This window comes from Salvia hispanica, chromosome 3 (assembly GCF_023119035.1).
Source record: "Salvia hispanica cultivar TCC Black 2014 chromosome 3, UniMelb_Shisp_WGS_1.0, whole genome shotgun sequence".
NCBI classification, from domain to species: domain Eukaryota; kingdom Viridiplantae; phylum Streptophyta; class Magnoliopsida; order Lamiales; family Lamiaceae; genus Salvia; species Salvia hispanica.
The window spans coordinates 31,259,961-31,272,732 of NC_062967.1; the positions used below are offsets into that span (position 1 = coordinate 31,259,961).

At 34.5% G+C, this 12,772-nt stretch overlaps 2 protein-coding genes across 11 annotated transcripts; one reads left to right on the forward strand and one right to left on the reverse strand.

The window, feature by feature from the left end:
- The first annotated feature begins 900 nt into the window (after positions 1-900).
- On the forward strand, positions 901-6,192 carry LOC125214534 (tricalbin-3-like). Of its 9 annotated transcripts, none has more exons than XR_007175132.1 (10): positions 901-1,967; positions 2,798-3,039; positions 3,681-3,699; positions 3,786-3,991; positions 4,087-4,196; positions 4,291-4,389; positions 4,904-5,384; positions 5,486-5,763; positions 5,847-5,899; positions 6,041-6,192. XR_007175132.1 is itself a non-coding variant. In XM_048115601.1 (9 exons), exons 1-8 carry the CDS (start codon positions 1,210-1,212, stop codon positions 5,572-5,574), a joined length of 2,004 nt encoding a protein of 667 aa, XP_047971558.1. In that variant the 5' UTR covers positions 901-1,209; the 3' UTR covers position 5,575; positions 6,041-6,192. The 9 variants fall into 9 exon arrangements, 4 of the variants coding, with proteins under 4 accessions (XP_047971558.1, XP_047971557.1, XP_047971554.1 ...); XR_007175134.1 differs by having other exon boundaries at positions 5,486-5,683; XR_007175131.1 differs by having other exon boundaries at positions 5,486-5,575.
- Positions 6,193-6,467: 275 nt separating this feature from the next.
- On the reverse strand, positions 6,468-9,579 carry LOC125214533 (cilia- and flagella-associated protein 251-like). Of its 2 annotated transcripts, XR_007175130.1 has the most exons (3): positions 7,297-9,579; positions 6,737-6,805; positions 6,468-6,648 (listed from the first exon to the last, which is right to left on the reverse strand). XR_007175130.1 is itself a non-coding variant. In XM_048115596.1 (2 exons), exon 1 carries the CDS (start codon positions 9,514-9,516, stop codon positions 7,321-7,323), a length of 2,196 nt encoding a protein of 731 aa, XP_047971553.1. In that variant the 5' UTR covers positions 9,517-9,579; the 3' UTR covers positions 6,468-6,805; positions 7,297-7,320. The 2 variants fall into 2 exon arrangements, 1 of the variants encoding a protein (XP_047971553.1); XM_048115596.1 differs by having other exon boundaries at positions 6,468-6,805.
- Positions 9,580-12,772: the final 3,193 nt, after the last annotated feature.

Genomic DNA, 12,772 nt, shown 5'->3' on the forward strand with positions numbered 1-12,772 from the left:
TATATGTAGAATTTATAATTTGGGTATTTATAGAGACTAGAGTGGATCTCGTGAATTTCAATAAATAGTAGTAGATAAAATATCAATAAGGTAAGCTCGTCATTCTGTTATCATATCATAATTTTCATGATTTTTTTGACATTAACATAGTATATTACAAATATCATCACAATGACACGAGTATTTCAACATACGAATTTGATATCAATATAGTATATTACAAATATCATCACAATGACATGAGTATTTTAACATATGAATTTGATATCAACATAGTATATTACAAATATCATCACAATGACATGAGTATTTCAACGTACGAAAATATCAAATCATTTTTATTGAAATTTTTACATGCATTATATTGAAATTCTTTGATACGTTTATCAATAAAAAAATCTGCTATCAATATATACGAAAATTGAAATGAAAATGATCAAATTTCATCGTCCAAACATCGTTCGAACACATATAATTGAGATCTTATTAGAATTCCTATAAAATTATCTTTAATTTAATATACATTCGTAGGTGCATGACAATACACACACAGTATAATAAATTTAACAATAGTGATAGATTCATAAAATAAAACTTTAAAATTTTCTTCTTGCTCTCTACAATTAAGATGCACTATACTCAGTCATGACTAACTCTACCTCATCTGTCATCCCACGACCATCTATGAAACACATTGTATTGATATAATTAGAAATTTATGAACTTTGAAAATGTGTAAAACAAATGCACCATTTGTCATAAATGAGACAAATATACCTAAATTAACATATACTCCCTCTGTAGCAAGATAAATCCTTTTAAACTCGCGGCTAAGAGTGCGTGCATTAGTGCATAAATAACTTTTGCTTTACAAGTGCAAGTTGCATGTTCGCGTGCGTGCACTTCTCACCGTTTCTCTATTCTCCTTAACTAATTTACCAGAATTGAATCTCCATCCTTGAATTGGATCATATTTCCACCCTAAAATCAGAACGCAGCTCAAAATCGGTGAGCTACAATCGAAATTTTTTTCAACCTTACCCTACCTATCTTTGTTGTCGTCTTCTTCATCATCACTACCGCCGTTTTTGAGCTCATACTCATTTATCGATTCACGGTTTTGCTTTTTCTCCAATTTGTCAAGCTCAAAGCTCAAATTCAATCCACAGCTGCTGAATTCGTCTAATTCATGTTATCCGCTGCAAATTAATGGTTTTGCATTCTTCGGCCACACACACTTCACTTCTTCGCTGCGATTTCTCACAGAGGAAAACCCTACATCTCCCCCAATTACCTCTCCTAGGTCTTTGTCCTTGCGCTTCAGATTCTCACATTTGCCGGAGGAGGAGAGGTGGAGTCGTTAAAAATGTAGGATGGGCTATGTTTCAAGCTCAATCTCGCGTCAATGTCGGAAAAAACATTGTATTGAAGCGGTTTTCCGATGAGGGTGAGTTGAACAGTCAATCTACATCTGATTCGAGCATTAAAGCTAGTAATTGTTACAGCACAAGTTTTGGGGAGGATCCTATTGTGAATAAGCTGAGGAGTCAGCTCGGGGTCATCCATTCTATTCCATATCCGCCCATAAATCGCAGTATTATCGGCCTACTTGGTTTCTTCTTTTTTGTTGGTGTTGTATTCGAAAAGGTATGGGCGTGGAGGAAGGCGGATGCGAGGAGTGGTGGCAGTAAACGCGGGAGTCAGCAGAAGGTGTCGTTGTTCCTCGAGAAGGAATTGCAGAGGAAAGAGTCGGTGGAATGGGTGAATATGGTGTTGGGGAAGCTGTGGAAGGTGTATAGAGGTGGGATTGAGAATTGGATAATTGGATTGCTGCAGCCTGTCATTGACAATCTGAAGAAGCCGGATTATGTGCAGAGGGTGGAGATCAAGCAGTTCTCTATGGGAGATGAGCCGTTGTCTGTTAGGAGCGTCGAGCGCAGAACCTCGCGCCGTGCTAATGACCTGCAGTGAGTTTTACCCCTTGCAATACATGTTTACTCTCAGTTATATGAAACTATTATCACATATGATTGATCTCTCGCAATCTGTGTGTAATAAGGTGATTGAGAATGGGCAGAATCGAATGTTTCTCGTCTTTTAGAGTTCTTGTTGTGCAGTTATTGAGAATTGTTTGAGTTGTGCAAAGGGAATGAGTATATTGGTTTATGCATTGGAAATCAACTTTATCAACCCTTTGAATACATGTTCATTCTCAGTTATATGAAACCTTGTGTAATAAGGTATTCAGAATGGGCAGAATTGATTGTTTCTCGTCTTTTAGAGTTCTTGTTGTGCAGCTATCAAGAATTGTGTAAGTTATGTCAACGTGAATGACTATGAGTATGTTGGTTTATGGACTGTATATAAGCCCCCTCATACCCTCATTTTTACTGATAACCAAATAGATGCTAAATTTATAAATTGAAAGTTCCAACTTTTTGGCATCATACTCTCTAAGTTTTCTACAATCAAGTTCATATCCATTATAACCCAATTCATGATAAACAAAACCTTCTGGTGTTATGGACTTTCAGACCTCTGTAAATCTAATATTTTATGTGCCAATATTAGTTGGGACTTTCCATGCCTAACCTTGGCATCTTCTCAACTTTGACAAGGAATGGAACTCTAATTAGTTTTGTATGTGCACTTTTGAAGAAATGGAATAGTGAGAAGAATCTTTCAAATTTTTTGGTGATTTATCAACATTTACCCACAATCTGTAGTTATTTTGTATGATACATATATTTCACTCCGAATGCGTATTGAATGTTGATTTTTTTTCTTGGTAAAAAAGATACCAGATAGGCCTCCGGTACACTGGTGGTGCGCGTATGCTTCTACTCTTGTCACTTAACTTTGGCATCCTTCCCATTGCTGTGCCTGTCGGTGTGCGAGACTTTGACATTGACGGGGAACTATGGGTTAAACTGCGACTTATACCAACAGAGCCATGGGTGGGAGCTGTATCGTGGGCTTTTGTCTCTCTTCCAAAGATAAAGTTTAAGTTATCACCATTTCGCTTGTTTAATTTAATGGGTAGGTTATTTCAGCTTCTCCATCGAATTTTCTCTCAATAATGGCATGTCATATAACCATCATGAATTGTGAGTATGCTTTGTAAAGCTATGAAAAAATCTACAGATGAGCAATTGAATTTTTTAGAAATCACTCGGAAAAACTGATTTAAGCATTATGCGTAAACCTTTTACGCTTTGTCATTACTGAAATGTACTCATAATCAATAATACTTGGTTTGTGGACTTTGTTTGAGTTTACAGAAATGAAAAATAAAGTTACAGTTCCTTAGACTCAAGGCTAGATTAATCTCTTTGCATAATCACGCCATACCCAGGAGGATAAAATTTATTGGTTTAAAAGATTATATCATTCATTTGTCGACATAGGATAAAGAAGAAAAATGCATAAATTAGTTTCTATGTGATGGAAGTAGGGGAGTTTTGTACTAAAGATTCCAGTTTCTTGCTTTCTATCGTTATGTTTAGCAAAACTCTCTATTCTGCTTAAATTATTTAGATCACTGTTGATCCAAGCTTTAGAAATATAATGTCTATGAATAAGTGTTGCATCTGAAACTTTGTTCATTTCATATATCAGATTCCTTAATATATTTTGCTTCTAATGGTGTTTTCTGTGTTGGTGCTCGGGGAAATATTCAGCAATTCCCGTACTTTCAATGTAAGTGATGTTCTCCAAGCTTTCTGGATTATGTCTGTTTCAACTTTATTTCTGTTCTTCATCTCAGCTATAAAACACTTATGCAGGTTTTTGACAAAACTTCTCACGGAGGACTTACCAAAGCTATTTGTGCGTCCCAAAAAGATAGTTATTGATTTTCAGAAGGGAAAGGCTGTTGGACCTGTTCCCATGGACTCCAAATCTGGAGAAACTCAAGAGGGAAACAGTAACTTTGCAGGAGAATTGTCCGTGACACTTCTGGATGCTCGGAAACTTAATTATGTATTCTATGGTATTTTGCTCATTCCAATGCTAAGTGGAACATTTTAATGGTCAGTAGATAAATTTTCGTTTATAGTCACAAATTCTTGTCCCACAATTTAACAGGAAAAACAGATCCATATGTTATTTTAAGATTGGGAGATCAAGTTGTACGTAGTAAAAAAAACAGCCAAACTACAGTTATCGGGCCTCCTGGCGAGCCAATCTGGAATCAAGTGAGCTCTTTACCTGTTCTAGATCTGATTTGCATGGTTTCACAAGGAGATGCCATGGATCAATTACTGATATCCAGCTTTTTACATCTTCCAGGATTTTGATATTTTAGTTTCCAACCCTAAGAAGAATAAATTGTCAATCGAAGTAAGGGATTCTCTTGGATTCACAGACCTAACCATAGGTACTGCAGAGGTAAAGCTCTTAGATTTGTAGGCGAACACATTTGTTTGTTTCCACTTTGGGAAATTGGCATGCCGCAAATTAGAATCTCAAAAATAATTATGATACTCCTATTTCATTGTACAGTTTCTGTGATGTTTATTGAATTTTGTTTTTCTGGAAAGGTAAACTAATACTCCGGTTTTAGTACATTGGTACACTCCCCTCTATCTATGTACAGTTGTGGTTCCTAAAGTAAAATCGAGACTTTTAAGGAGTTTTAAGCACAGCTCTGGAGTTGCTTTCACAGCAAGCTGTATAAGAATGAAAAAGATTATGTAGGCCTAATTTCCTTTCCATACCACAATATATTCAAACAGTATTGCTTAAGTAGGGAGATGATGGTTATTTAGTTATTCATGTATATATCCACTATCAGTGAAGTGAACAGTCTACGGTTAGAAGGAAACTTTGTTCTAGTTAGCATCCACTTCGTCCATTAAGGTCTTGCTAACATCATAACCAAGAATATTTACTTTTTTTGCAGATTGATCTTGGATCTCTGAAAGATACAGTTCCTGCAGACAGGATAGTTGTACTTCGAGGAGGTTGGACTCCATTTGGAGATGGATCGACCGGAGAAATTCTGCTGCGTTTGACATACAAAGCATATGTTGAGGATGAAGAAGATGAAAGGTCCAACAAAGTACTCGCAAATACAGAGGCATCCCAGAACAACTTGTCTGATTCTGATGAACCAGATTTCGCAATTCCTAAACGTGCAGAGGAATACGTAGTTGCAACAGATACCGAGTCTTTCATGAACGATCTAGCAGCACTGTTAGTAAGTGAGAAGTTCCGAGGTATAGTAGCTTCAGACACCACGAATAACAGGTCTCCAGATGACAGAGCCAACAATGGTGCATCTGAACCAAATGATGGAGCCAACAACGGTGCTTCTGAACCAAACAACACCGTTTCTGTGTCTGGACAGCAAACTCCAGCTAATGATTCTGGTGGTTCTCAAGGTATGAATAGACATTTCCTTGGTGCGTGTTTTCTTAAATTGGTCTTCTTTTTTTCAGAATATGTTGTTAATTCAGAAGCAACTGGCATCTCTCATTTTCAGGATCAAGTTTATTTTGGCTTGCTATTGTTACAAGTATCACTGTCCTTGTAGCGTTGAACGATGGCTCCTCGGGTTTGTTCAATCCTTGATGTGAGTGGTCTCACATTATTAATCGCCCCAACTGAATTTACACAACTATTAAAACGTTGCAATTACAACATCCCAATTCTTTAGCAGCCAAATGACGCTGTTTCACTGGTACATGCTGTACAAATTTCGTAGAACATAATTGAGGATGTTTAAATTGTAACGCCTCGAAAGCGTGTTTTAATTGCAAAGTAGGTACTGATTGTGTTATCTGCTGCAAATAACCCAAATATGTTTTTTCAAAGATTCTGACAAGTGCTCCCTTTTCCTGTAGGAACCAACCATTGAAGCTCTATTTCAGTCATCTTGTATTTCTTTGTTAGTGAGGTGTTAATATTAGAGGATCCTATACATTTTGAGTACATATAGTTTTATCTTTATCTTATTATTGTTAAAGAAGCTGCCTAAATTTGGAATTTTCTGTGATTGATGAATGATGATGTTGAGTATATACATTTTGTGTGATAGGTTGGTGAAGACTGCATAAGGTGGTGGAGAAGAGAGTAGACGTAGACTGCTTTTCCTATTGGTAACTAAGTGAAGCTATTGTTATTAGGTAGAAGCAATGTTTGTCAATCCTACATATTCTTTATTATAGATAGTCACCATATAATTCTTTATTAAAATTGTTTATAGAAAAACACACAAATGAGCATATATTGCTAATTTATTTTTCATAAAAAAGTAGAGCTAATTTTTTGAAAAAAAGGAAATTCAAGCAAATAAGATAAATGAAAATAAAAAACAATAAAACACTTCTCCTCCAATTAATAGGATAATTAAAATATCATTATTGATTCTTTTTTCATTAAAAAATGAATATGGCATTTGAAAAAAATATAAAAATTTAATACTGATAAATTGACATTCTAATAAATAACAAAAATAAGTTATGTACACTAAAAATCAATTACTATTGCAACTTTGTTTTTCACCATTCATCCAAACAGAGATGCAAGACTAATACAAGATCCAAAGATAAAATCTCTCTTGTAGTTGATGCCAAAACCACCAAGTGTACTGAAAGTAATTACATCCAAAATTCTCCATCACATTCGCAGCATCATCAGTTAAATCTGTTTCAAAACAAAATTTCCAGACAGGATTCCAGAATCATGATCATCAAAAACATCAATACACTAATCCAAACATCTTAAAGAGCACCTAGCAAGTCACAAATATAGGAGTCCATCAATATGCTTAAAGAAAAACCAGACTTTGGAGCCTTCTGATCTGCAACAAACAACAGAGAGAAACATGTCAATAAGATGCATTTCATCTTGCTCCATACGAAAACGAAAGCAGTATCAAGCTTCAATACAACATAAGAACAAGAAAAATACTACTCAGTCCCTGTTATGGCAAATCATAAGTTGTTCACAAGAAGGATTCTTTCATTTAAATGAGCTTAAAATTTGGAATGCTCAATGCCATTCAGTGTAAGATTTCTATTGCAACAAGCTGTATATTGGCCAAACCCTAATTCTTTAAAATTAATCTAAAAAACAGAACTGATGCATGATTTCCAATTATTGAAGTTACATAACAATAAATCAAATCACAGTATGCAGTTGGAGATTATATCAAGCATTCATAATAGTAAAGCAACACATTGTTTTTATACTCTCTTAAGATTCACATGTAACATAATATTCATGGTTATGCATATCATCATCCAAAACAACGGATATAACAAATAAACGACTGCAACCTTGGTCATATACCTGTTTAAACATATTGTGCTTCCTTCATTTTCCTAGGCGGTTCATCAGATCAAGCCTTTTAAGCTTCAAGCGAAGCTCCTCAGCCTTGAGTTCCCTCAACTGATCTTCAAGCTTCTGCGCATCCTCTCGCCCAATCAAAACACATTGTTTCATGGTAATATTGGAACTAATGAAATCAAATGGTGAACACAAGAGCGGGTATGCAGTCTGAAAATCATCAACTCCAATCTCCATCTCCATCTTCAGTGTTTGTCTTGTTGGTATATCATGTTCTTCATCACTTTGGTCATCCACTTGCTTCCCTAGTCTACCCAAATCTTTCTTTACATTGTGTCTATCAACTCTTTTTTTCTTCTTAGATTTCTTGTCTTGTTGTCCATGCTCATCTACTAGTTTCCCTTCTTTCAATAACTCTTCTTCTTCTTCTTCTTCTTCTTCTTCTTCTTCTTCCTCCTCTTGCTTCCCTTCTTTAGCCAAATCTTTCTTCACATCATGTCCATCAATTCGTTTTTGCTTCTTAGATTTCTTGCTTTTTCGCTCATGCTCATCTACTTGTTTCCCTTCTTTCAATAATCCTTCTTCTTCTTCCTCTTGTTGTTTCGCCAAATCTTTCTTTACATCATGTCCATCAACTCGTTTTTGCTTCTTCGATTTCTTGCGTTCATGCCCATCTACTTGTTTCCCTTCTTTCAATATCTCTTCTTCTTCTTCTCCCTCTTGCTTCCCTTGTTTAGCCAAATCTTTCTTTGCATCATGTCCATCTACTCGTTTTTTCTTCTTAGATTTCTTATCTTGTTCATCTACTTGTACCCTTTCTTCCATTAACTCTTCGTCTTCACCAGCTTGCTTAACTGGTTTCAAAACTTCAACACACTCATCCACTAGTTTTGTTTTCCTCGCCTTCTTGGTTCTTTCACCATTCCCATCGACCTGTTTCCGTTTGCTAAATTTCTTGTTTCCCTGTTCATTCCCCTTCACCTCTTCCATCACTATTTCCTTCTTCTTGTTTCCCTCATCATTCTCCTCCACCTGTACATCTTCCATCACTGTTTCCTTCTGTCCATCACTCCCATCCCCTTGCTCCCACTTCTTCTTCTTCTTCTTCTTCTTCTTCTTCTTGCTTCCTTCCCCATTTGCTTCGGCCATGCTTCCGTCACCAGTTGCTTCGGCCAGTTCCCTCGTTTTCTTGCTTCCTTCACCATTTGCTTCGGCCAGTTTCCTCGTTTTCTTGCTCCGTTCACCATTTGCTTCGGCCATGCTTCCTTCACCATTTGCTCTGGACAGTTCCCTCGTTTTCTTGCTTCCTTCACCATTTGCTTCGCCCATGCTTCCTCCACCATTTGCTTCGGCCAATTTCCTTATGCTGAGAATCGTGTTGGCTGCATCATTCACCTCGCCTTCCTCCGATGCCACATCAGCACCATCGCTCTCGCCTCCTTCCACCGCTTCTCCATTCCCATGCTCCGGCTTCCCCATATCCTTGCTGTCTTCACCGTGCAAAACCGCATTACCTCCATCACCATCACCGACGTCCCCTTCTTCAATCCCGTTCTCCCCCTTCTTCGCTGTATCACTCTCTTCACCTTCCTCACGCATTTGATTCCTCTTCTTCTTACTCTTCTTCTTCCTTCTATTGCTTCCTTCATCCTTCTCAACCACCTCCCAATCCCCATCCACAGACTCACCCTTCCCCCCTTTCTCCTGCACAACGCCGCTCTCAATTCCCTCACCCCTCTCATCTCCCCAAAGCCCCTTCGACAGCTCAAACACAGCCAATTCATGATTATCCGCCAAATCAACCCTTCCCCCATTCAACCTCGCTCTCTCCAAATTGGACTCGAACTTCTTCTTCAAACTCCGAATCTTCTCCGACACCTGAACCTTCGTGTACCGATTCGACAGACCCCCCTCGACGAATTGGTGAAACTCCGCCCACTTATTGTTCCGCCCATTCACCCAGAAAGCGGCGAGGCCGTTCAGCAGCGAAATCACGTCGCCGTCGCTGAACACCTTGGACGCGGAGCTCTTCTTCTTCTTCTTCTCCGTGCTGAGCTTCTGCGAGGGCACGATGAGGAACCCCGACGCGGACGGAGAGGAGCACGCGGAGTCGCTTTCGAAGGGCTCGGGTGCTGGCTTGGGCTTCTTCGGCGTCGCCGCTGCCTCTAATGGCTTGGTGGCGGCCGGAATTCGCATACCGTTTGCACGGGTCCTTGTTTGCATAGGATTCTAGGTTTTAGGCCGCCGTAGAAAGCGGCGGAGCGGAGGAGTAATAGATCGAGAGATAGAGGGATGAACAGTCCCAATAGTCAAATATTGTTTTTTTAAACTTTAAGGGCACGTTTGGTAGCTATGTCATGTTTCGACTAAACATGATACCATTATGATAGTAATCATAGTTTCGATTAGTTAATTTACATATATTGGGTGTTTGGTAGATTAAGATAATTGTGAGTTATCTTATTGTAGTGTTTGGTACAATAAGTCACAAGTAAAGATTAAAATTATGATTATCAAAATTATCCTCATTAGTTTAAGTTAATTACTAAACTATCATCATTTTACCCTAATTATTCCTATAAAATCATTTTGTTTAAAATTAACATCTTTTCAAGCTAAACTCCTTATAAAAAGGATAATGCTATGCAGCCACATTATGGCCATCCACACAAGGGTATTATAGTACTAAACACTATTAAAATATTAAAAAAAACTAAACCTAGTTGTTAGTGCATAAGTATTTTACAGGATAGCCCTTTCCTTTAAAAACTCTATATTTTGCATTAAGTAATAATGTTAATAATAATAATAATAATGGTATTAACAACGTTAATTACTACTACTACTACGTACTACTATTATTATTATTAAATTATATCACACCTTCAAAATCTTATTAGTTTATAAAATATCATAGGATTATTATAATTTTATATTTTGAATATTATTAAATAGATATATTAGTATGTTACTCCTATATGTTATATGAATATAGTTTTGTAAAGTAGGATAGTCATACTAATTATTCCCTCCGTCCATTAAAAATAGATCATACTCCGTATTTGCCATTTTGGAATGTTCTTTAAAAATAGACTAATTTTATTTTAATCCGTCCCATAAAAATATGGACATTTCCATTTATGGAAAGTTATCTCTATTTATTATCCATATACATCAAGTTATTTACAAATTATATCACTATTAAAATACTAACAATAATGGGTCTCACTGTTCACTAACACTATTAAACTACCATTCTCTTCTCTCTTACTTTACAAATTTTATTTTAATTCTCGTGTCATATCATATAACCATATTATGAGACGGATGGAGTAATTTCTGGGGGTGGGGTGAGTATTATTTACTATATTAAGGTATAACATGTTTAAACTGTATTATAAATACTATAATGTTGTTAATCGACAGAATTAAAAAAAATTTCAACTCATATATGGGATGTCGATTAATATTTAGTATTGATTCTAAACACGAGGTATAACTTAAAGCTACAGCATACACCACAAATTAACTTATTATAATTATTGTTAAACACACATGGTTTAAAAATTAAATTTTAATATTAAGAATATTGAATGTAAATTCAAAACTAAATTCACATTATGAATAAATAAATAAAAGTACATCAAATTAAAACAATTAAAACATAAATACATATACAGCGATATATAAAAATAAAATTAAACAATAAATAATATAAAAATAGTGCAATTTTATGATCAATAAGTAATTCAATTACTAAATGAGTTTAACTTAATCATAGATAAATATAAATATTAATATCAAAACACATGAACTTGGATTATGATAGTTCAGTTTGATATCATAAGATATTATGTATAATAGTATATTAGTATTATATGTATTTATTTATTATATTATGATATTATGATGTACTGCGTCATTGTATTTTATTAATAAATTTTAAAAATAATGCATGTTAAGACTAAATGAAATCCCAAATTTACAATTGAGTTTAAGATCAATAGAATCATTAGTCGAATTTGAGATAGATTGGATATTTCACTCAATGAAATACCAAATTGCTCAATTAAATATAAAAAATTGCTCAATTAAATATAAAATTAAATTATATTTTCAATTACTAAACTGAATTTAAGATTAAGCAATTGAATTTAATATTAAATTTAACTTTACAATCATTCCGTCGAAATTAAGATAAACTAAAACTTCCAATTATTTAATTAAATTGAATAATAATTGAATGAAATTTACTATTACGAACTAAAATACAGACTAAATCACAAACTTATAAGATTAAAGTGGAATATCAATTTTCCATCAAAATAAAAAATAAAAAATTAAAAAATTAATAAAAAGTAAGCAAATAGTATTCATTTTCAATTAAATATATTAGTGATATTACTTTTAATTGGAAATGCCTTACAATTTCATTATTCGGTTTCCACTGCCTTATGTAAATTAAGTCACCTTAAAGGACAAATACTACGACTAAAATGATAAAATCTGAGAAACTAAGAGAAGAATAATTAATATGGAGTGTATATAGAAAGCTAAGTAAATGTTTCAGAATGATTTAAGGCGAAGGGTAAAATAGTCATAAATATTTTGATACTTTCTAAGTGCATTAAATTTGATTGTAAAATCTGATTATGGCCAGCCATAATGTGGCCATTTAGCACCACTCTTATAAAAATTAGCATCTTTATATCAAAAAACTTATATTTATTTTGGTATTCTATTTTTGTGAGCATTAATAATTTTGGACAAATTTTATGAATAATCAATTATTATTTTGGACAAATTCTATATGAAAATATTTTATCAAGTACCAAATTTTATATGTTCAATTTTTTTGAAGTTTAAAGCGTTTGTGGATTGAACAACATCGTATATTTATGTTCAAAACAAAAGCAATTACCTTCAAGTATTACGTAATTATAAGTATAATATAATATAATGTAAATAAAGTAATATAATGAGAATATAATACGATTTAATGTAAAGTAATATAACGAGAACATAAAGTAATATAATGAGAATATTATAATATAATATAATGTAAATAAAATAACAAAGTAATATAATTAGAACAACAAATTGACATCAACAAAATTCTTAATATGATTTAATAGGAAAATGACGTCCTTCAATACAACAACTAAGTAAAATTGATGGGTTAGAAATTTTGATGGGTAAAATTGTATTTTGCTAACTTAACTAGGCTTCCATGATAAATAACATAGGATTTTGGGTAGTTACAAATATGACTAAAACATAAGATTTTCAGTGGGCTTTGTGCGGGCCGGAAATAAAACACGGGCTACTATGTTTGGTAACATAACTACCAAACACACAAATAAACCCAGATTAATCTCTTATCTAGGCGAAACATAGCTACCAAACGGCCCCTAAGTGTTATTTACTTCTCACTATTTTACTAATTTTATGGGTAGGGTTATAATTATAAAGCCAAGCT